This window comes from Mastigoproctus giganteus, chromosome 3 (assembly GCF_048544385.1).
Source record: "Mastigoproctus giganteus isolate SK-2022 chromosome 3, ASM4854438v1, whole genome shotgun sequence".
Taxonomy (NCBI): Eukaryota; Metazoa; Arthropoda; class Arachnida; order Uropygi; family Thelyphonidae; genus Mastigoproctus; species Mastigoproctus giganteus.
Genome location: NC_143577.1, coordinates 15,452,639 through 15,476,482, shown reverse-complemented (window position 1 = coordinate 15,476,482; position 23,844 = coordinate 15,452,639). Strand labels below are relative to the sequence as shown.

General features: G+C 35.0%; 1 protein-coding gene across 1 annotated transcript in view; it reads left to right on the top strand.

The window, feature by feature from the left end:
- LOC150087733 (U3 small nucleolar ribonucleoprotein IMP3) overlaps positions 1 to 19,459 on the top strand; it is a 141,096-nt gene extending 121,637 nt beyond the window's left edge. The window contains exons 3-6 of the mRNA XM_090370083.1: positions 966 to 1,040; positions 14,001 to 14,080; positions 18,871 to 18,995; positions 19,345 to 19,459. Of these exons, the coding sequence (XP_090226209.1) occupies positions 966 to 1,040; positions 14,001 to 14,080; positions 18,871 to 18,995; positions 19,345 to 19,368 (304 nt within the window). The 3' untranslated portion in view covers positions 19,369 to 19,459. The remainder of the gene's footprint in view (positions 1 to 965; positions 1,041 to 14,000; positions 14,081 to 18,870; positions 18,996 to 19,344) is intronic.
- Positions 19,460 to 23,844: the final 4,385 nt, after the last annotated feature.

Below are 23,844 nucleotides of genomic sequence, written 5' to 3'. Positions count from 1 at the left end.
AAATCTCAAAAGGCATCAGCTGTGTTATGGCTGATTGCCTTTTTGAGAAAGGAAAGGATTTTGACGTACTATAGGATGCTAGCTATCAATCAGTTCTGCAATAGAATGCTAAATAAATTGAGAATTGCTTTGGATAACTGAATGAGGATTCAGTAGGAGGTCCATTTTTTACTACAAGATATACTCAACACAACAATTTGAAATGGCATATTTCAGCTCAATAACTCCAACTCATCAATTACTGGTAAGTGGTGTCTTGTGTGAAATGAATGACACCGGTTATCAGTAATTGATGAGCATACAAAGAATAGTTTAGGTGTGGAGCCCAAAACTTTGCATCTTGGGGGTGAGGGATGATTGAGGTTTATAAGTTTTTAAAGGAATCAGTAAAATGAATGCAGGAGATATATTCTTACGGGCAGGAGAGATGGAGCAAAAATATAAAATAGATAACAGAAAATTGGATCTCAGTGAAGTTTATCTGTAGGAGGGAATGTTATAGATCATTGAATTAAATTATCTGCTAGGGTGGCTAATGCAGAGAGTTGGGTAAAATTTAAAGTCAAACTGGATAGTCACTTTTGTGTGAGTAATTAAGATTTTTTTTTTTTTTCTTCTTTTTTTTTTTATCAAATGCAGAAAAGTTCATTTTCATGCATCATTTATCCAGTGTAATACCAATTGCCCTCAAACTTTTGAATGAATTATTACGTGTATCATCATACCATTATAGATATACTTGTTTTTCATGTTCTTCTCCATTTTACTATTGCATTACAGTTTATGCAAGCAGCATATATAACTCTTGAAACAGTGTATTTTAAAGCATAAAATTATTTTAATGGCTGCTTTTGAAGTTTTATTCTCTGAGAATTTGACAATTAGTAAGTGTTAAGTAATACTAAACAAGTGATGAAGAACCTTTGTTTAATCATGTTAAAAATATTTTTTTTTCTCCCTTTCAGATATAGTATGGGAGTGATTTCATCAACAAAAAGTTTGGAGCTTTGTGATAAGGTGACTGCTTCACATTTTTGCAGGTATGTTATTGTAACGTAGGATGAATTACTTATTATTGGCATAAACAGAAGTATATATTACAGAATTATGGTAAATTATGCACCCTTTGTATCTCTATTTCATTCTAATCACTGTATCTGTATTTCCACAAACTATTTACATATTTTTTTACATAACATATATATATTATATTACATTACAGATGATGTTATATACATTACATATCACATTATATTCACTGAATTTTCCTTGGCAGTGAGATGACAAGTTACTTGGCAGGGGATAACAGTACAGTGGAGGTGTCAAAAGGATTAGAGTGTTCCTGGATGAACTTCATGGTTGAGTTCATCAAGAATATTTTTCAATACTTTGGCTCTTTGGAGAATCACACAAAATCTTTACTTACTGTCGACCACCCGGTAGGGTTTCTTTACATCTATGAAAAAACTAGTATTGGTTTGATGTTTCAAAAATCTTGTTTTTAGCCACTTATCCATGTTGTTCAGTATACTATACTAAGTATAGGGCTGATATTACATGGAAAGTGGCTAAAAACAAGATTTTTGAAACATCAATCCAATACTATGTCATCAGTGCACTGTTGGTGAGGCCACAAACTCACCCAACATATACAATCAAATAATCACTACAAATTTTAATAGTTATTCTTGCACACTAATTTTGTGAAAATGTAAAAAATACTTTACAAATACACAAAAACAAATCCAATACATATTACATGCTCAGAAGCTGGTGATTGACTGTGATAGATGAAAGCTTGTGGCCTCACCAACAGTGCACTGATGACACAGTGTCTTACAATGCATTTGTCAGTGTTGAACTTCAACTACCATTCCTCAGCCCATCTGCCTAATTTTTTTAGATCTTGTTGCAGAGCTTATCTTGATTACCTTCTGGTTATTAACCACCCTGCCAACCTTTGAATCATCTGCAAACTTGGGCATTAAGCCTGATAAACATTCATCACTATCATTAATAAATATAGAAAACAACAATGGGGCCCAGCACTGCACCCTGGGGGATTCCACTAACAACTTTAGTCCACGAAGAACATTGTCCATTGATAACACTGTCTTCTCCCACTCAATTATTCCATTATTTATAGCAATAACTTTTCATTAATGCCACAATGTAAAGCAATCTTTTACGTGCAACAGTATCAAAAGCTTTCCTGAAATCCAGCTATGTGATATGAAAATATTTTTTGCGTACAGTTCTTTTGTTACTACGATTGATCAGATAAGATTGTGACTTAACAAGTCCGTGCTGTGACTCCATTTATTTTTTCCTGGAATAGAAGTTAAGCTAACAGGTCTATAATTACTCATTGTCACCTGTGAATTGTGGATACATTAGCACATCCCCACTCCATAAAGATTTCCCATCAAACCAAAGATGCTCTCATAATTATAGCCAAGATTTGTTTACCTCCTTTTCTGCCTCCCATAATATAATTGGATAGATTTTATTATCCACTCCAGGCTTCTCTTTTTTTTATGTTTAGCTTTAACAATTTCTCTTCTACTTTCTTTCCTCTCAGTTATCACAAAATCATTTAGCTCCATGTTGGAGTTTTATAAATTTTTGGTATCCCCTTCCTTACAGAATTCCTCATGTGTCACTATAGATGCAAAATACCTATTCAGTTTTTCAGCATCCTGAGCAGGGTCATCAGGTTATTCCATCAACATAAACTGGACCAATGTGATTCAACCCCTTCCTTGTACTGTTTATAAGTACTGTAAAGAAGTCTCTGTTGCTTTTCCTTACATTCTTTTCCAGTGACTTCTCATAATCTGCTTTGGCTTTCCTAACCTTCTTTGTGACATCGACAAATACATTACCTTCCATTAGTCAATGTTAAAACTTCAATTGCCACTTCTCAGTCCATCTGAATATTATTTCTAGATCTTCTTGCAGTAGCATATTTGATTACAAACTAGTATATATCTAGTGAGTGAGTCTTTTACCTGCAGATTCTTAATACATGAAGAATTTCTGCTGATAATCAGATCAATAAATCCATAAAAGTCTTGCTAGTGTGTGTTATCAATCCACGAAATTCCAATCAGTATCTGGAAAGTTAAAATCCGACATTATAAGACTTTCTGATTTACTGGCTCACTCCATTTATCTGTATAGTTGTTCATTATGTCATCATACCTATAACATACTCCTCTCATTTTCTCAGTGCTTATGTCACACCAAATTGACCCAACATTGCACTGGCCCCCATATGTTGACTGGATGCACTATTTTAGATTTAATATGCTTCTTAACTAAGAGCATAATCCCCCCCCCCCATCTGTACCTCCTGTCTGTCCTTTCTGTACAACCTACAGTATGTGTCATGTTTGATAACAAACTGATATTTTACCTACATTGCCCAAAAAAGTAAGAAACTACACTGGCATGATTGCAAGAATTAGCCGTGCTGACTGGGGACAGAAAAGGAGGACGCTTGCACTTATTTATAAGCCAATCTTCCTCCCAGTTTCCTTCTTCTATCTAAAACTTGCAGAACGGTCTCAACCCCAGCTTTGCAAATTCCAACAGTCTCAGTGCCCCTGGATTTATTTTTCATCTTTTGATGCTTTTGCTATTTTATTAGAAAGAATTTGTTTTTTGACTTTGAGGACATACAAATTAATCTTAATGACCCAAAAAAAAAAATGAAAAAAAATTGAATTGTTTGAAGTTCTGATGTCTAGTTGTGGTGAGGTTGGGAGTTCTGAGCATGTTATTTTTCTATGTCCTATTTACTCCAGTCTTCACCAAATTCTTTTCTTCATTACTGTCATTTACAGTTTATATGTTTTATAATAATTCCCTTATATGTCCTTGTGGAATATTTTTCGCCAAAAGCTTTCTCACTCTTTCTTACTCACACTTTTTGTCTAAATATCTATTATACAATGTAGTTGATTTTATTGACACATATTATGTATTATTATTATGTATGTACTGTATATAATTTTCTGTTTAAAATAACTAAATGCACAAGGCATAATACATTAAGAGTTTAATATCTATATAATATCGGTGTGTAAATACACCATAGATAACTCTTAAAAAACTACAAAGTAGTTGTTGTAGGCATCATTTGCTCTTTCTCATATTGTGCTCTGCCTTCACGATGAGTTGCTACGATATTGCACTACCTCGAATAAGTAACGCTTCACTAATAGAGAAGACTATTGTTACTTATTCTCAGTGAGTACCACCACCCAGACATGTTTCAAGGCTATTGGCCTATCATCAGTGGGTGGACAGGTACCCTGGTATTGCAGACATGACGACCCAGTTGTGAAGATAATCACACAATATGAGAGATGCCAAAAGGTGTATATGACAATATTTAAAATAACTAAATGCATAAGGCATAATACATTAAGAATTTAATATCTATATAATATCGGTGTGTAGATATTACACCGATATTATATAGATACCCACCCACTGATGATAGGCCAATAGCCTTGAAACATGTCTGGGTGGTGGTACTCACTGAGAATAAGTAACAATAGTCTTCTCTATTAGTGAAGCGTTACTTATTCGAGGTAGTGCAATACACGGTAACTAATTGTGAAGGCAGAGCACAATATAAGAAAGAGCAAATGATGCCTACAACAACAACAACTACTTTGTAGTTTTTTAAGAGTTGTCTATAGTGTATCTACACACCGATATTATATAGATATTAAACTCTTAATGTATTATGCCTTGTGCATTTAGTTATTTTAAATATTGTCATATACACCTTTTGGCATCTCTCATATTGTGTGATTATCTTCACAACTGGGTCATCATGTCTGCAATACCAGGGTACCTGCCCACCCACTGATGATAGGCCAATAGCCTTGAAACATGTCTGGGTGGTGGTACTCACTGAGAATAAGTAACAATAGTCTTCTCTATTAGTGAAGCGTTACTTATTTGAGGTAGTGCAATATCATGGCAACTCATCGTGAAGGCAGAGCACAATATGAGAAAGAGCAAATGATGCCTACAACAACTACTTTGTAGTTTTTTAAGATCTACACACCGATATTATATAATTTTCTGTGTAAGACAACGCTTGTTTTCAGCTTACTTTAAAATTCTTATAATGTATGTAATACCACTATTGAAGGTAAATATTTTTGCATAAGTATTTATGTGTAATTTTATAATTATGTAGTTTGATGTGCAGAAAATATGCACATGATTGTCCCCCCCCCCCCTTTTTTTTTTTTTTGCTGGTATCCTGGGTATTTTGGCCACTCTAGGTACAGGATAATTTGCTGGTAACCACTGATCCAGTACTTGCTCTAGTGGGTAAAGGATTCTTGCCATTTTTAGGTCCATAAGAGTTGTAGAACAGAGGTTTTTGATGTCAGCTATGGTATATGCTTAGTTGTGATCCTCCTCCTCATGGTGTAGATGGGCACTGGGTAGGCTTTCCAGATGGCAAAACACACACACACACACTGCACAAACATAACACTATACACAATTCTGGGGTTTTACAGAGTTTTGTATTCTTCAAATGTACCAAAGCAGAGTTGAACCAATGTTCAGGTGCCATCCTACATGTGGGGAAAGAATAACCTTCCAGATTCCAACATTAGGCAAATTCATGTGACCCACTCCTCTGAGTTTAGAACTTCCATTCAAATATATACAGATGGATCCAAGACTGGTAGTAAAGTTGGTACTGCTGTAGTATTACCAAATGTCACCATCTCCAAACAGCTCCTGTCAGAATGCAGTACTTATACCTCAGAATTATATGGTATTGTTCTAGCCCTAGAGAATATAAAAGAAGACTTGTATACAAAATCCATCATATATACGGACTCGTTAAGTGCTGTTAATGCTCTACAGTGTAAATTCTTCCCTAGTCATCCACTGGTACAGAAAATTTGGGCACAGTTACTAGAAATTCATGGACATGGACAGCTCGTAATATTTTGTTGGATCTCTGGATACGTTGGAATCCCAGGAAACGAGTAGGCAGATTTAGCTGTTAAATGTGCTGCTACAAATGTGATACCACCTAATTTCAGGACTCCTTATATTGACCATAAATCCGTTATCAAATAGACGTATAAAGAAAAGTGGACATGCATATGGGAAGATCAAGCAAATAATAAACTTCTGGAAATCAAGAGAGAACCCAAACAGTGGCAATCCAGTCTGAGCCGAAACAGAAAGGAAGAAACCATCCTAGCCAGATTATGCATTGGTCATACATTCCTCACTCATAGCTACCTACTAACAAACGATGATCCTCCACATGCAGTAACTGCTTATGCTCATTAACAGTAAAACATATCATCGTAGAATGCCTGCTATATCTGAAAGTTATTTGTTATTTGGTTTTTAGGAGCATTAGCAACTAAAGCGTATTGTTACGGGGATATGCGGTGGTCATTCCCTGACCTTTCCGCATCCTCCATATTTGGTGGTCACGGGCTCGAACCCCGGTCTAATCAAGAAGCGTGTACTACGCACTGCTGCTCCTGCCCACCTGGCTATGAAAGAATGGAAAACTACTTTCTTCTCTCATTTTCATAACTCCAACCAGTTATCATTACAGTGTATACTAGGAGATCATGAGGACATTGATGAAATTTTTCTCTTTTTAAAATTGATAAATAAATTTCACAATATATGAACCATATCACTTGTAAGACAAATGAATAAGATATTAGACAGTAATTAGTGCAGCCTAAGTTGCTGATGCACCAACAAATCTAACAACAACAACAACAACAACCCTACATGTGCATATCTACATGTCTTAGCATTAGTTGAGGCTTGTGATGCAAGAAAGCAAGCTTATGTAGCATCAGCAAAAAAAAAACCCTATTTCACACATCCATTCCCTCTAAACACTTGTCCAGTTCCTCCTTGAATTTATTTAAGCTATCAACTTCCACAACAACAGATGGAAGTTTGTTCCAGCAATTAACCACCTGCTGGCTAAAGGCAAATTTCCTCACATCTATTCTATAACTGTCTTTCCTCAATTTGAATTTATGCCCCCTCAGGTTTGTAATCTGAGCAAGAGGAACAATCTCATCAGAATTGAGCATGCTCAACCCACTCAAGGCGTTATACACCTCAATCAGACCACATTGCAAGTGCCTAGTCTCCGGATGCAATTTTCAGAACTTAAGCCTTTCTTGAAAAGATCACCCCTTTGTTCTCCTCACCAATCTTTTTGCCCTTCTCTGTACTTGCTCAAGCAACTCCACATCCTTCCTGAAATGAGGCCTCCAGACTTGTATGCAGTACTCAAGGCGTTTCCTGACCATTGCCTTATACAAAGGGATAATCACCTCCTTTTCCTTACTAGCAAAATTCCTGTATATTATTGACAATACCTCCATGACCTGCTCTAGCAGCCTGCCTGAACTGCTCAGAAAACTTTATATCTGACTGCACAATTTTTCATTTTCTACCACCCTAAGTGTAGTACCACACAGTTGGTACGTTACTCTGGGGTTACTTCTACCATATGCAGTACTTTGCATTTGTCAATGTTAAACTTCAGTTGCCACTTCTCAGCCCATCTGCCCAACCTTTCTAGATCTTGTTGCAGAAGCACACTGTCATTACTGTCATTAACAACCCTGCCAACTTTGGTATCATCTGCAAACTTCGATATTAAGCCTGATATACCTTCAATATCTTTGATAAATGTACAAAACAATAGTTGGCCCAACACCGAACCCTTGGGGGACTCCACTAATGACATTAGTCCACGAAGAGCAGTGTCCGTTGATTATCACTCTGTCTTCTCCCACTCAACCAACCTTTTATCCATTGTAGCAACTTGCTCTTAATATTATACTGCTCCCATTTGTACAATAGTCTTCCATGCACAACAGTATCAAAAGCTTTCCTGAAATCCAAGTATAGGAGCACTATGATCAATATTATTTTTTGCATCCAATTCCTTTGTAACCACATCATAGTATCCAATCAAATTTGTCAGACAAGACTTTCCCTTAACAACCCCATGCTGTGTCTGAATTCTTACTGCAGTCTTCTCTAGATCAGGGGTAGCCAACGAGTCGATCGTGGCTTTAATTTTGGTCGATCATGATGAATTTTAAATATACAGTCATCCCTCGATTTGCACGGTCAGGTATACTACCAAAATTTTATATTGCACAGCGGGTTTTGCCACCTGCACGTTATTTTTTTATTTTTATTTTTGTTTTTTTTGCATGATTGAAGATTTCATTGAAGGAGAAACACATTTCACCATAATAAAGTAAAATCCCACAGGATTCCAGAGTCAGTATTATTGCAAATGCAATAAATGATTGAGTTTACTACCCGTTTATAATTAGAATGCACTAACAGAAAAGCCCAATAAACCAGAAAGTGCAAATTGTTTTTATTGTTTTATGGTCATGACCTCCGGAAATAGCTTTAGAGAAATATCACAAAGGCATTCAAAACTGATTCTTATAATGATATAACCAAACAGAGCAATAAATGATGGTGTTTGTCTCGTTATTTTGGGAACAACTTTCTCATTCAGGAATCCTCCTCATCAATTATCCTACGCTAGCTGTTCAGACAGAATATTTTTCCGGTTCGCCAAACTTAAAGTGTTTTAATCGGTAAGCATTGCTTTTGCTGATTTAATAACTGGACAGTACTTATATGTTAATTTAATACCTTTTGATTTAAAATGAATAATACGAAAAAGAGTAAAACGTATCATTTTCATCAAGAGTGGAAACTAGAATACTTTTTTGTAATGGTGAAAGAAAAATGTTGCTGTTTGATTCGCAATGCTTCCGTGGCTATACCCAAAAAAAAAAAGGAAATTTAGAAAGGCACTTCAACGCACACCATGGTAAATACCAGTCGTATTTTCCACCTAATAGTGACCTTAGAAAAAATAAATTAGAACTTAAATCCAGATTATTTGCGCAACAAAATTTTTTCATGACACCTAATTTACAATCTAAAACAGTAACTGTAGCATCATTTAAAGTGAGTCATCTTGCAAAAAAATGCAAATCATTTTCTGATGGTCAATTCATCAAAGATGCATTTTTAGAAATAATAGATTCTCTTTTTGAAAATTTTAAGAACAAAAATGAAATTAAAAGTGCCCTTCAAGATGTGCAATTATCTCGAAATACTGTGATGCGACGCATCGAAAAAATGAGTAATAATGTGAGTGAACAACTGCGTGCTGATATTGCTAATTGTGTGTCCTTTTCTTTACAACTAGATGAATCTACAGATGTCAGTGATACAGCTCAGTTGCTCGTTTTTATTCGTATGGTTTTCAATGATTCTGCCACTAGAGAAGAACTGCTGGGTATGGTTTTGTTAAAATAAAGAACTAGAGGTCTTGATATCTTTAACTCATTCAAACATTTTATTGAAAAAATTAAATTACCACTATTTAAGCTCGTATCAGTAACAACAGATGGAGCTAAAGCAATGACTGGGCATCTTAACAGATTCATCACATTGTGCCAAAAGGATGATGAATTCCCAGATTTTTTGAGTTACCACTGTATCATCCACCAACAAGTGTTAGCCAGCAAAAGATTAAATACTAAAAGTGTTATGGACATCGCTTTCAAAATCGTGAATTCCATCAGAGGACAATCTCTTCAAAGGAGACTTTTCAAAATGCAACTTAATGAAAAATAATCAGATCTGATATTACACACAGATGTGAGGTGGCTGAGTCGGAGTAAGTTTCTGCAGAGATTTCAAAATTTGCTGAATGAAATTAAAAAATTCAGTGATCAAAGGGGAGATGATTATCAGCAGCTACAAGGTACAGAGTGGTTGTGGCAGATTTTACCAGTAAATTAAGTGATCTGAATTTGGAATTACAAGGAAAAAATAAAAATGTAGGTGACATGATTAGTAGTATTTCTGCACAAAAATATCAATTTTTGGCAATGGCTCAAAGAAAAAAATTCGACCATTTTGCAAATATGCAAATTTAATAGTGAGAATAATGTTTCTGAATTTGAGAATGTTGTGGACGATTTTGAAACCAGATTCAGTGATTATAAAACAATTGAAGACATTTTTCAATATATTTTTTATCTATTTAATGTCGACTTAGATATGAAACAAATTGTAGAAAACATTGCTGCAATTTTTAACATGGAGAAAATATTACTTGAAAATGAAATTATTACATTGCAAAACAATATCTTCCTAAAAGTCAGATCATCAGAAGAAGACTTTTGGAAATATGTTTGCCGAGAAAAGTACCCAAATGTAAAAAAAAATGCAGTGAACTTTTAAATTCCTGTTTTGGTTCCACATGTATGTGAATTAGCCTTTTCATATTTGAAACAAAGAAGAATTGCTGTACTCTTCTGTACTTGCATACAGAAGATTCTTTATGGTTGGCCTTATCAGAGTGTATCCCCAGTTTTGAAAGCTTGGCAGATGACATGAAGACACAAACTTCACATAAATTAAAAATTTAAATACATATGAATTCCGAATTGTATTGAATTTTAAAATTTATAAACAACATTTTTCAATGTGTATTGATTAACTTTTAACCTTGTGCAATGAAATTTTTGAGATGGTAGATTGTGGCCCACTTTGAAGGAAAAAAGTAGATTGCGGCACATTTTGAAGGGGAAAAGTAGATTGCATCACAAATCAAGTTGCCCACCCCTGCTCTAGATGATCCTACAATGCATCTTTAACCAGTGACTCCATTATTTTCCCCGGTACAGAAGTTAAATTAACTGGTCTGTAATTACTTGTGTCACCCTTAAATCCCCTTTGTGAATTGGGGATACATTTGCATATCTCCAGTCCATGGGGACTTCCACTGAGTCCAAGGATGCTCTCATAATTATGGCTAAGGGTTTGCTTTTACTACCTTTGCCACCTCCTTTAATATAACTGGATAGATCCTACCACCACTGGTGCCTTTGTCAATGTTTAATTTCAACAATTTCCCCTTCCACTTTGCTCCCAGTCTTTGACCAAAGCGAAAAATTGTTTCTAGGGTATTCTATTTGTTGCACATGCCATTAATATTTTTGAACATCAGCTTGATTTCTTCATGTTTTTCAGGTATCACTCTAAATAATTACCTTGCTCTTAAGAGCAAGTGATCAAGGCTCTGGTAAAGATGCTATAATATAGTGTTGAACAATAAGTGATTTTGTCATGGTCTAAAGAGTAATTAATATCAATATAAAATGGGAGCACATATTTACAAAGGAGAATGCAGTAGCTGTCTGGTGGCAAAAAAAAAAAAAAAAAAAACAAGTAAGATCTTTAGTAAGTGTCAGGAAATAATTTTTTTCAATATAACAATTTAAAATATTAATTTTCTGACCATATCGCTTCTGATTCTCAGAGGCAAAAAGCAAGTAAAATCAAAGCTTTCAGTTTTGATTTTACTTGGTTATTGATGTAGATTAAAAGTGATGGATATCATAAATTGAGATTATTAAAATTCACAATTTGATGTAATTATGTAGAGTAGAATGTAGAGTTTGATGTAGAGTAGAAAACTTGCTTCTTGCCCTAATGGTAGCCGAGCATTCTGGTCTCTTGCCAAAGCTATTGGCCGCAACATTTGCCCATCTCTGCTCCCACCTCTGTCCAAACCAGATGGTTCTGTTGTTACTTCAGCCAAGGATAAAGCTGACCTGCTAGCATCCCATTTTTCTTCTAGCTCATGTATTAATGATCTTGGTAAAACACCTCCCACCATTCCCAACACGCTCCATTCAATGCCTCGTGTGGTCTTCCGTCAAAAGGATATCAGGATTTTGATGAATCTTGATGCTAAGAAAGCTCCAGGTCCTGATGGTATTTCTCCACTTGTTCTCAAAACCTGTGCTCCCGAACTTACTCCTATTCTTTGCCGCCTTTTTTCACTTTCTTATTCCAAAGGTGTTTTTCCTTCTGCTTGGAAATTTGCTCATATCCAGCCAGTTCCTAAAAAGGGTGACAAATCACTCCCATCCAATTATCATTCCATTACAATTACTTCGACTCTTTCTAAAGTAATGGAGAAATCAATTAACCGTCAACTCTTAATCTACCTAGAAACCTTCTGTCTGATCAACGATTGCCAGTATGGATTCCGTCAGTGTCGATCCACTGGTGATATTCTGGTTTATGTTACCCATTTATGGACTAATTCAATGGAAAGGTTCGGTGAAACACAAGGAGTTGCTCTTGACATTTCAAAGGCTTTTGATCGTGTTTGGCATAAAGGTCTTCTAAACAAGCTTCCATCTTATGGTTTGCCAACTGTTTTTAGTAATTGGTTATCCAGTTTTCTCTCTGATTGCTCACTGAGGGGGATGATAGATGGCTCTCTGTCTTCTAACTTCTCCACTAATGCTGGTGTCCCCCAAGGTTCAGTTCTTTCCCCCACTCTTTTCCTCCTGTATATTAATGACCTTCTTCCATTGACTGGAAATCCTATCCATAGTTTTGCTGATGATAGCACATTGCATTCCACTTTCCATTTTGAGAAACCTTGTCCTGCTCAATCAGCTTCAAGTTCTCGAAAATCTGCTACCAATTCCTTAAATGCCGATCTTCAGGTAATTCTCCAGTGGGGCAAAGACAACTTAGTTGATTTCGACCCTTCTAAAACTCAGTCTTGTCTTATATCTCACAAAAAGGATTCTTCTGCTCCTATGCTTATCTTTCGTGACACTCCGATTTCTAGGCAAAATGATATATCTCTTTTGGGGATTACCCTGACTTCTAATCTCTCTTGGCACAAGCACATTACAAATATTGCTTCTTCTGCATCTAAAAAACTTGGTTTTCTCTTTTGCTCTTGGCATTACTTTTCTTCCAAACAGCTGTTCACTCTGTACAAATTGCAAATTTGCCCTAACATGGGGTGGTGCCCCCAAAACCTCTCTCAGGCTTCTTGATTCTGTCAGAAGAGGGCAGTTAGGTTAATTAATGATTCATCTCTAACAGAGTCTCTCCACTCACTTTCTCATAGACGTACTGTTTCTGCTGCATGCCTCTTCTACAGATATTTCCATGGTCACTGTTCTTCTGAATTGGCTTCTATAATTCCCACTCTCTCTTTCAAAACAGTCCGAACACGTGCCGCCACCAGCCAACATCCATTTACTGTCCAACTTCAAACCCACAGAACCAAATTTTCATCTTCCTCATTTATTCATTCAACTGCTGTTTTCTGGAACAACCTTCCTTCATATGTATTTCCTGAAAATTACAATCTACAGAAGTTCAAGTCCAATGTCAACAAATATCTTCTTTCATCTTTTCAATCTCCAACCCAAGCACGGTACTAAGTACTATAAGTTCTAATACCTCTCGTGTTTGGGGTTCACATAAAAAAAAAAAAAAAAAATTATAACAGTTTTAAGATTTTCTGTTTACAAAATGGTGGGTTAATTTTGTTGTAATCTTGTAATCAGATAGTAACAAAGTGAAAGGAAGAGGGTGAAATTTGGTACTTTGGAGTTCCTGTTTCACTGCAAGTGTTTTGAGTTGTTATCTTCCACTGATACATGTCTCCTTATGTTGCACTTTTAGAGAAGTTCCCACACTCCTAAAAATCACATCTCGTGAATCTTATATCACCTAATCCTTATATAGTGAAGCTCTAATGGTAATACCGAGCTATGCAGCTATAGTTATAGTTAAGTCAAATTCTGTACCCTGCTAAGGTGGTGGGTTATTATTTCAGTTGGTATATATAGAAAGATAATAATCAGAAAGATATACAAAAATAGACAGTGCCTGCCTATTGGGATGTCCAATTTTTTTTAATGCTTTAGTAGGACAATGCATGTTAGCTTTATTATTTATTTATAATGTTATATCCAACATGAAATGAGTTGTATGGTGCATTTTAAAAAAAAAATTTGTTTCTTCTAAATTAAATTAAAAGCTGCACAGCTCATATATAATTCCAAATAAAACATCCAGTTTATTTGTAGAAGACGATTACCTGTGGTAATGGTGCGAAATCACATGGCAGAGAACTTGAAGACAGCAACACAGTTTGTTGAACATGGACGTATCCTTTTTCAGTATTTTTAAGTGAAATCGTTTAATACATTGTATAATTTTTATTAGCTATGTTTTTTAAGCTGTGCTTTTCTTTTGTACAGTTATGTCATTTCTTGTATAAATATTTCCTTTTATTAATCAGAGTTGTTTTATATTTGTCCAAGAAAATTCATCATTACAGAATTTTTTCAGAACACCAGCGAGTCATGCCATTTGAAACACTTCTCTGCAGTTAAAGATTAGTTTCAATAATTTAAATTTTTTTGAATATTACTTTTTAACTTTAATTATTAATAAATGCTGGAAAGGTTGCTTTCATTCTAAAATGAATTTGTATCATTTTAGAATGATAGCAGGTCATTCTAATTCCTTTTCATATTTTCCTTTGGAAAAGTAGTAGTAGTAATGGCAAATCATGCAAGAAAGCAAGCTTATGAAGCATCAGCTACATAAGTTTGGAGATTACGGATGGGTGAACCTTGTGTTCACCCATCCGTAATCTCCGAGAATTAGTCTAATTGTCCCTTGAATTTATTCAACCCATCCACTTCCACAAGAACAGATGGAAACCTGTTCCAACAATCACGTTGGCTGAAGGCAAACTTGTGCACATCTCTTCTGCAACCATCCTTCCTCAACTTGAATTTATGCCTTCTCATGTGAGTAGTCTTAGCAAGTGGAAGAATAACATTAACATTCAGCTTACTCCGTGCATTCAAGGCTTTAAACACCTCAGTCAGGTCTCCCCGCAGGTGCCTAATCTTGAGACACTGCAATTTGCAGAACTGAAGCCTTTCTAGATAAGAGCACCACCCTTTTGTTCCCTTCTCTGCACCCATTCCAGCAGATCTACATCCTTCATAAAGTGAGGCCTCCAGACCTGTCTACAGTACCCAAGATGCTGAATATCATTGACAAAACTCCATGAGCTGTCCTGGCTGCATGTCTGCACTGCTCAGAGAATTTCATGTCTGACTGCACAATTGCCTCCAGGTCTTTTTCATTCTCTACTACCTTGAGTTTAGTACCACACAGTTGATAAGTTACTCTGGTGTTGCTGCTACCCATTTGCAGTACCTTGCATGTGTCAATGTTAAACTTCAACTGTCAGTTCTCAGCACGTCGACCCAATTTTCTTAGAGATCTTGTTGCAGTAGCTCACCCTGATGACTGTTTTTAACCATCCTGCCAACCTTTCTATCATCTGCAAACTTAGCAGTTAAGTCTGATATACCTTCATCAAAATCATTGATAAATATTGAAAATAATGGAACCTATTATTATTATCAAAGTCTATCAGTCATCTTGAAAAAAGTTCTTGATGTTGTCCTATCAATTATTCTATTCTATCAATCTTGATATCACATCCTGTATCCCTTTGTTGATGTCATTTAGGAAAAAATTTCTTTTGGCAGTGATCCTTGGGGAATCTCATTTCGTATGGTAGCACAAACTAAAAAATAACTATTAATTACAACCCTCTGCCTCCTGTCCTGCACCATCTTGCAATTCTCTCATGCAGTACACAATGTTGAAATTATTTCCTACAACCTACAATTTTCTATTATTATTATTATTAGCCATATGGTGCAAGGAAGCCAGAGGCTTTTGTTGCACCAGCCAAAAAAAAAATTTCTGAGTTATTCCAAGCGAGAGAGAACAAGAGTTGGAAGTAGAAGGGAATCACCAAGAAAGAGAAGAATGGTGATATCCAGCTCAGGACCCTGGGTGTGCCAAGCCCATACTCATCAGATATGAGCCTCTGGGGTTGGGAACTCCACTAATAATAACATTAGTCCACAAAGAGCAGTGCCAATTGATAACCACCCTGTCTTTTTCTGCTTAACCTTCCCTTTATCCATAGCAATAACTTGCCTTTAATGCCACATTGCTCCAGTTTGTACAGCAGTCTTTTATGTGCAACAGTATCAAAAGCCTTCCTGAAATCTAAGTATATGATGTCAAAATTATTTTTTGGATCCAGTTCCTTGGTTACTGCATCATATTAACCTATCAAATTGGTTAGACCGCTCCTTGACAAATCCATGCTGTGATTGCAGTATAATTGCATGCTTGTCCAAATGATCCAGTTGTGATTTGGACCAGTAGCGGTCCAACATGCTGTTATCTCATGAACCTAATAAAGTGGCGAGCATTTTAGTACATGGTGCAAAATTCTATATTTTGATACTAATGACTGTGACTAGTCCCAGAAATTTTATTTATATCCCAAGTAGAGACAGTTTGGCATTAATCGCTCCATGTCCAGTTAAGAGGTAAGTTACTTGTAGACCTTGGGAGAACCAGTTGGGCAGTTTTGTTCAATATTGGGTAGAAACTTCTTTGTAACACGGTACTCAGTTTATTCAGTGGACTGCATATTTTGTTGCGATGCTGTAGAAATTTACACATATAGAATTTTGTGCTTCAACATCAAGCCAGTGTTAGCCAGGTCCATTTGTTCTAACACAAAGTAGAGTCTGAATTAATAATCTAATCAGTTTTGGCACTAGCTATTTTGAATTAACTTATGATTGTAAAAACTCCATTCTATTAATTTTAATTGTTACAATGAAAATTTCTCTATTCTTTAAGGACTGTTCTTTTTGCTGTATTGCTGCTCATCAGTCTTTATCATTGAGAACAACCAATGCAGTCTTTATTAACAGGTAATCAATTTACTCATACTAATTGTTGCTTTTTGCAGTGGAAGCAAATTTTCTGTTATCATCATGCCAGTCCTTCACGAGAGTTAGTGTTTTTTCCCACTAATTTGGATACTATTGAAGAATAGAGGAACTCGTAATGGCCTCTTCGATTGATACTGTAGATATCAAGTCTTGGGTGGAAGGTAGTGTTTTTTCAATGAATTAGTCTATGATTTTCAGCTTGTACAACATGCAGATTAGTATATGAAAACACACTTGTACAGACATAATGTGTGATAAAAATCATATAAGCTAGCATACCATATGAACTGCACACATGTGTATCTATACAACTAATGCTATAGCAAACTAGTGTTTGTTATCCAGTTCAAGTCATCCTGAAGAAGTACTATAGCAAACTAGTGTTTGCTATAGTACTTCTTCAGGATGACTTGAACAGACTTCAAAGATGGTCAGAGAAGTGGCAGCTTGTTTTAATGATGCTAAATGCAAGGTCTTACTTGTCACTTGGGAAATAGCAACCCACAAATAAATTATACAGTTGATGGAGCTGAATTAAAAACAGTGGAGGAGGAAAGAGATTTGGGAGTTACAATATGGGCAAATATGAAGTTTTCTGAACAGTATAAACAGGCAACCAGGAAAGCCCATGATGTCCTACCATGGTAATTTATCGAATCCCACTATACGACAATTGTAAAACCACATTTGGAGTGTTCAAGTATGGAGATCTCATTTTAAAAAGACATCGAGCTTCTTGAAGGGGCCAAAGATGGGCAACTCGAATGGTGAAATTATCAGGACAACCATATGAGGTAAGACTCTGATTATGTGGGCTACAGAGCTTAGCAACTAGGCACCTCAGAGGTGACCTGATTGAGGTTTATAAGGCTCTGAGAGAATTAGTAAAATGAATGAAGGTGGAATTCTCACTGTTATAGAGTTCCAGAAGTAGGGGTCATAAATTCAAATTACAAAGAAAACTTACTTGTAGTAAGTTTTCTTTTATCCAGTGAGTCATTGGTTGCTGGAACAAGTTGCCTCCACAGGTAGTTGAGGCTGACAGTTTGAATAAATTCAAGTCAACTGGATAGTTACCTGTGTGTGGGGGGGGGGGGGGGGAAGCATATAATTTTTGTTTTCTTATCCACTTGGTTAGGTTTATTTTTTTATTTTTTTTGCCAGTGCAGCAAAAGCCTGTGGCTTCCTACTACTACTTCCTTCTGATAAATCTTCCCATTTTTGAATATTTACACACACTTTAATCTGTGGTGTCATTTAGTCATAGAAACTCACTGAACCAGTCCAAAAGCACAATTCTCAACACAGTTCACAATTTTCAATTTCTCTCTTATTTTTTTTTCCATTGACTAGTTCAATAGTTTTATATACTAATAATTCAACTAGCAGTATATAAATTATGTACCTGTAATTTTATATACTAGTACGTTACGTATCTGTAATGTACTAGTGCTTTTCATATCTGTAATATCTGTAAAAACAAGCAGTGTCAATGATGATAGACAAAAAAAAAAAAAAAAAACCACGGTAATCAGTACTTATTAAATAAATTCATTATAATTATGATGATAACATTCCTGTAGATGTTAAGGTTTTCATCTTTTGATTTCACACAGATCATGAAACAAAAGTCATTCCTGCATGCTTCTTATGATCCAACTGTTATGGCTGCAAGTGCTAGTGTGGATTTTTAAAGCATTGGCCTGTTGGTCATTAAGGAGCTTTGAGAATTACTGTTGGAAGTATAATTGGAAACTTCAAATGGAATGTAAGCAAGCAGGGTTCAAGTTTGATGGCATTCATACACTGGGATGAAAGGTAATACAAAAATCAACTACTATGAATAGAAGGCAAACAAACGAAAACACCAGATGAAATTATTTTTAATTTTAAATTTGTTTTCTCTAACCTTGCAAATATTTAACTGAAAAATGTATTTTCTTGCAGTTTTTATTTTAGTATGATGTACATTCTTTGCCATGTTTCATTTTCACTGTTCATTTTTCAAAAATTCCACAAAATTCTAAATTTTTTCCAAAGAATGGATTTTAGTTGAACTTGATTTTAGTGAGGGCAGATAAAAAATTAACCTTAATTACAAAATCAGATGTCCGTGTTGGTCCAGAAGTAATAACAGATCCGGCATATTTAGTCACGAGAAATTTAGAAGATTTTGTTACTTGGGTTAATACATCAGCTATTAGAAAACATGTGATGAAGTATAATGAAATGGTAAGCTTTTATATATGTACTGCTGATTCTTAACTCTCTTGATAACAATGTAAATTAAATGTGGTGTTATCACCGTATTTAAGGTGTAATAAAATTTGTGTTTAATATTTTACATCTCCTGTCAAACTATGGGAGTACATTGGAGGGTCAATAATAAGGAAAAGTTCTTATGAATGTGTTAAGATCTAAAAATGCCCACATTTTGAGTTGAAGCTTTTTGTAATTTTATGTCAAATGCTAAATGCTGAAGCAACCTTTTATTTATTAACAGTTCTCTATATAACAGTTAAATTATAACTTGTTAATTCTATTATTTTATTTTAATTTAATTTATTTTATTTTTTTACAGCATGATGATTTCGATCTGCTGTGAAGAAAATGTTTATTGAAAATCTTGCTTTCCCCGCAATTTCATGTCGTTATGGAAATAGATTTTTCTAAGTGTAAATGTTTCTGTTGAATTAATAAAATAATATATATTTGATCTTTAATTATGGACTTCTTTTTTTTTTTACACTGTAATATATACTGAATACAAGAAAATGTTAACTGATGGCTGATATTAATTTTTCTTATGCTTTATATAAGATCTACTGCATTTTTTATACCAGAAATTGCATTATGAAAATCATAAAGCAATGTGTGCTTTTCATTTCCACCAACCAAGTTATTTTCATGGTCACATGTGTGCAAGAATACTTTGCAGATAATGAATTGAATGATAAAGTGTGATAAAGGCTATAAATATGTAGGTTAACCTATAATGAAAGATGACACATTCCACTGTATAAAGCAAACATATATTAAAATTTTTATTTTTATGAATTTGAGGTTATTGCATATGGTGATCCTCTTTCTGTATACCTTAGAAAAATATATAAATAAAATAGAAATGAGCCAATTAAGGTGGGAACAGTAAAACAGTAATAAAAAATAATACCTGAGGCATGACTGAAGGATGGGCAGAGGTAATGTAATTAATATGTATAAAATTTAAGTATCCCAATGATTTCTAATCGATTCTGATTAAATCATTGATTTGAGTGGGGTGGTGAAGATGGCCAGCGGTGACTCCACAAGACTAGTGACTGTTGAATAACTTGAAGCATCCCCCCCCATGTTATAATATTAGTATTCCTTGCATCATCAAAATATGCAAGGAAGCCCAAAAAAATGAAATTATTTAATTAAAAATAATAATAAATAGTGAAATAAACTACCTATCTGATTTCCTTCTATTGAAGATGTCTATCTAGTAGTTCATTGAATTTCCCCAAGCTGTCAGCCTCACTCACTCATGGAAGTAAGTTATTCCAATAATTTAATAACCCATTGGATAAAAGAAAACCTCCTGCATTCCATTCTAAACCTCTTCTATTGTAATCTGAATTTATACCCCCCTAGTTCTGGAATCATAACAGTGAAAATTTCAACCCCATTCATTTTACTTTTACCTCTCAGAGCCTTATGCACCTCATCAAAGTCTTCTCTAAGGTGCTTAGTTTTTAAGCTTGTAAACCATATATTTGAAGTCTTTCCTCATATGACACCCTTTTACTGACCTCACAAGGTAAGTTGTTTTTGTATCCTTCAAGAAGCTTAGTCTCTTTAGGTGCAGTCTCCATTCTTGGACACAATATTCAAAATGTTGTTTATAATTTCTTTATATAATGGGATTATGACCTTGTAATCCTACAATGTCCACATGCAAATGTTTTATGAATTTTCAAGGACACCATGGTCTTTCCTGGGCGCCTCCGTAGCCAGGTGGGCAGGAGCAGCAGTGCGTAGCACACGCTTCTTCATTAGACCGGGGTTCGAGCCAGTGACCACCAAATACGGAGGATGCGGAAAGGTCAGGGAATGACCACCGCATATCCCCAGAGCAATATGGCCTTAGTTGCTAATGCTCCTAAAAACCAAATAACAACAAATCCTTGTCTCCTGCCTGACCGTATTGTAATTTCCAAATCCCTTCTTCCTCTTCTGTCTTTAGTTCAGTCCCACCAATTGCATAAGTTATTTTGGGGGTTGCCATTCCCCATGTTAAGACCTTGAATTTTGCTGCATTAAAATTAGCTGCCACTTTTCTGACCATCCCTGAAGTCTACCTAATTCATCCTTAAGGTGCTTTGCTTAGTGCTGATCATTAACTACTTGGCTTATCTTGACATCACTGCAAATTTTTTAAATCACACCCACTATCCATTTGTCACTGTTATTTAAGAAAAAAACAGTAATGGTCCCAGTACCTTGGGGGACCTAACTTTTTACATTAGCCAAAATCTGAATTATTACTGATCACAATCCTCTGCCTCCCGTACTGTTGTCTTCTGATCCATCTAAGGATTTTCCCTGTGATTCCAACATGTTCCTGCTCATACAGTAACCTTCATATGAGACTCAGTTGAAATTTGATTAAACAATTGTTGAAATTATTTCCTACATCCCAGCTCATGAGCGAGCCTATCAAAATAGTCAGCCCCAGGTTAGTTAAATATCATTTTCTCTTTAAAAAATCTGTTTTATTCAGAATTCCATTTCTATCTAAATGATCTTGTATTGCACTCTTCGATCATTGCCTCTACCTGGAATTATTATTATTATTATATCTGCATCTGGAACTGAAAAGTTATCACCTATTCACTGTTCAAATGGAAGCAAAAATTGAGGGAATTCTGGAATTTATAGCATATACATAATCAAAAATAATGCTGCTAAGTGAAATCTGAGGTGATAAACTAATTAAACTATGAAGGAATATGTTGGATCACTCATAATAACTGCAACAGTACACACCAACCTGATGAATGGTAAAATGATGGTTTATTAAAAATATATCACTGACTAAATGCAAAAAAAAAAAAAAAAAAAAAATGAATGTACAAAGTAAAATATTAAAATACAGCTTTCAAAGGCGACTGCCTCCTCTATCAACACTGAAATTACTACTGTAGCGTATTTTTATTTATAAAAATCAGCACGAGGCTGAAAATGGGCCAGGAGCAAGCCTCGAGGAACCATTCAATCCAGGCTTGAACATAGGATGAATATGAATTCCCCCCTCCCCAAATTTTTATCAATAGCTTTATGTTCCAGAGAACAAATTCACAAGCTCATGAGTCATTTCCAGTGCTGATATTTATGTGAGCAATTGAAAGTATTGGTATCTCCTAAGGAATGCAGTGATATTTCTTTCCAGAACTGCCTAGAAAAAACAGATTTCTTGTAATCTGTTTTTTAAAATGCTTTAACATGCTCTCCCCTAATCAGTTTTTGAATTTATGGCAACTCTCCCCTAGGTTGTTCACAATGTTTAGCATCAATGGATATATAAGGGTATATAGGAAGCTGCATCAAACACTGGATTCCAATTGTATCCCGCTCTCTGTATGTGCTTCTGGTGGTGGTATCCTTGTATAGTAGTTGTTTTCTTGTCTGGCATGAATCCGCTAATTTTTATCGAAGTCCTTGTCACCCAGAGGTTGTACCTGATCGTTTGTAGAGACCAAGTTTATTCTATAATGCTGATGTACTTGGACAGCAGTGGACTGCCAAGACAACAATGTGAGTTGTACTACAATGGCATGCAGTGTGTGTCATAGCCTATCCATCCTTACTAAGAGATTAAGTGTGTGAAATAAAATTTGCCTCCCCTCATCAAAAAAAAAAGTTGGTTGAGATTTTTGGCAAATTGAATGTAATCTCACTCTGACAAGGGTATTCTTGATATAATTAGTTTTGCCTTTGCAAAAGAAATGGTTCATTTTATTAATGGGTGTTGTTATACCTGGACTGTTCCTGCATATGACTGTTCCAAGGAATATATACATACAAGGAATATATATATACAAAGGAATATATCCCAATAAGCTCCCGTTATACTTCGTTTCAGGAAGACTAGCTCTGAGGATTACTCTGAGTGGGGGCTCCCCTTTAGGGACGTTTTTATTTTGTCAATATTTTGATAGATAACATTAATTTTTCAGTATTTAAATTATTATTTTTTTTGCAGTGTTTGTGAAACAGTGGTTTATATGTAAGTTGGAAACTTGTACATGATATACTTTGGTTACATATTCAAATTAATGAAAAATTTTAAAAATATTTCCTTAAACTAAACATATAAGTATTGTAAATTTGATATACAGTTTATAGCACTTATTGTGATCACAGATAATATTATTACTTGTGTAATGTTATTACTTTTATGAAGTCACGATTGGACATATACATAGAAAAAACAATATTTGTTGTAATCAGCACTTTGGTTCATGTTATCATTTTACTGTATTGTGGTTTATGCATGTGTAGTGGAAGTGATTATATAACATCCTGATTTGTTCTTGAACTCCAACAGGTTGAATGTCTCATTACTATTGTTTCTTAAAGTTTGTTTGGTTGTTGGTGTCGTTTTTCTTTCATGGAGTAACATTAATAGAGGTAAAGATACCATACTTCTATTAATCTGATTGTTTTACAGTAGAGCATTAACCCTTTTAATTCTTGACTTTATTTTTATTTATTTATTTTTTTTGTATGGGTGTTCAGAAACATTATGACAGATTCATTTTTATTGATGACTTTCTTGAAGAGGTAGTAGACAGTCAAATTAGAGTACTTTATATTGCTTGATATTAATGTTTTATTTCTGTACACTTCCACCTTTTTTATGTACACTTTTCCACTCTGTATCAATAAACAGCAGTGAACAGTTGTATTTGGTGTCATTGTTATCAATTAAGCTACGTTCCATAGTGATCACAATAAGCGACATCCACTGTATATAGTTTTATATTAATAATGCTGTCATTAATTAAATTTTCAGTGCCACATTGAACACACACGC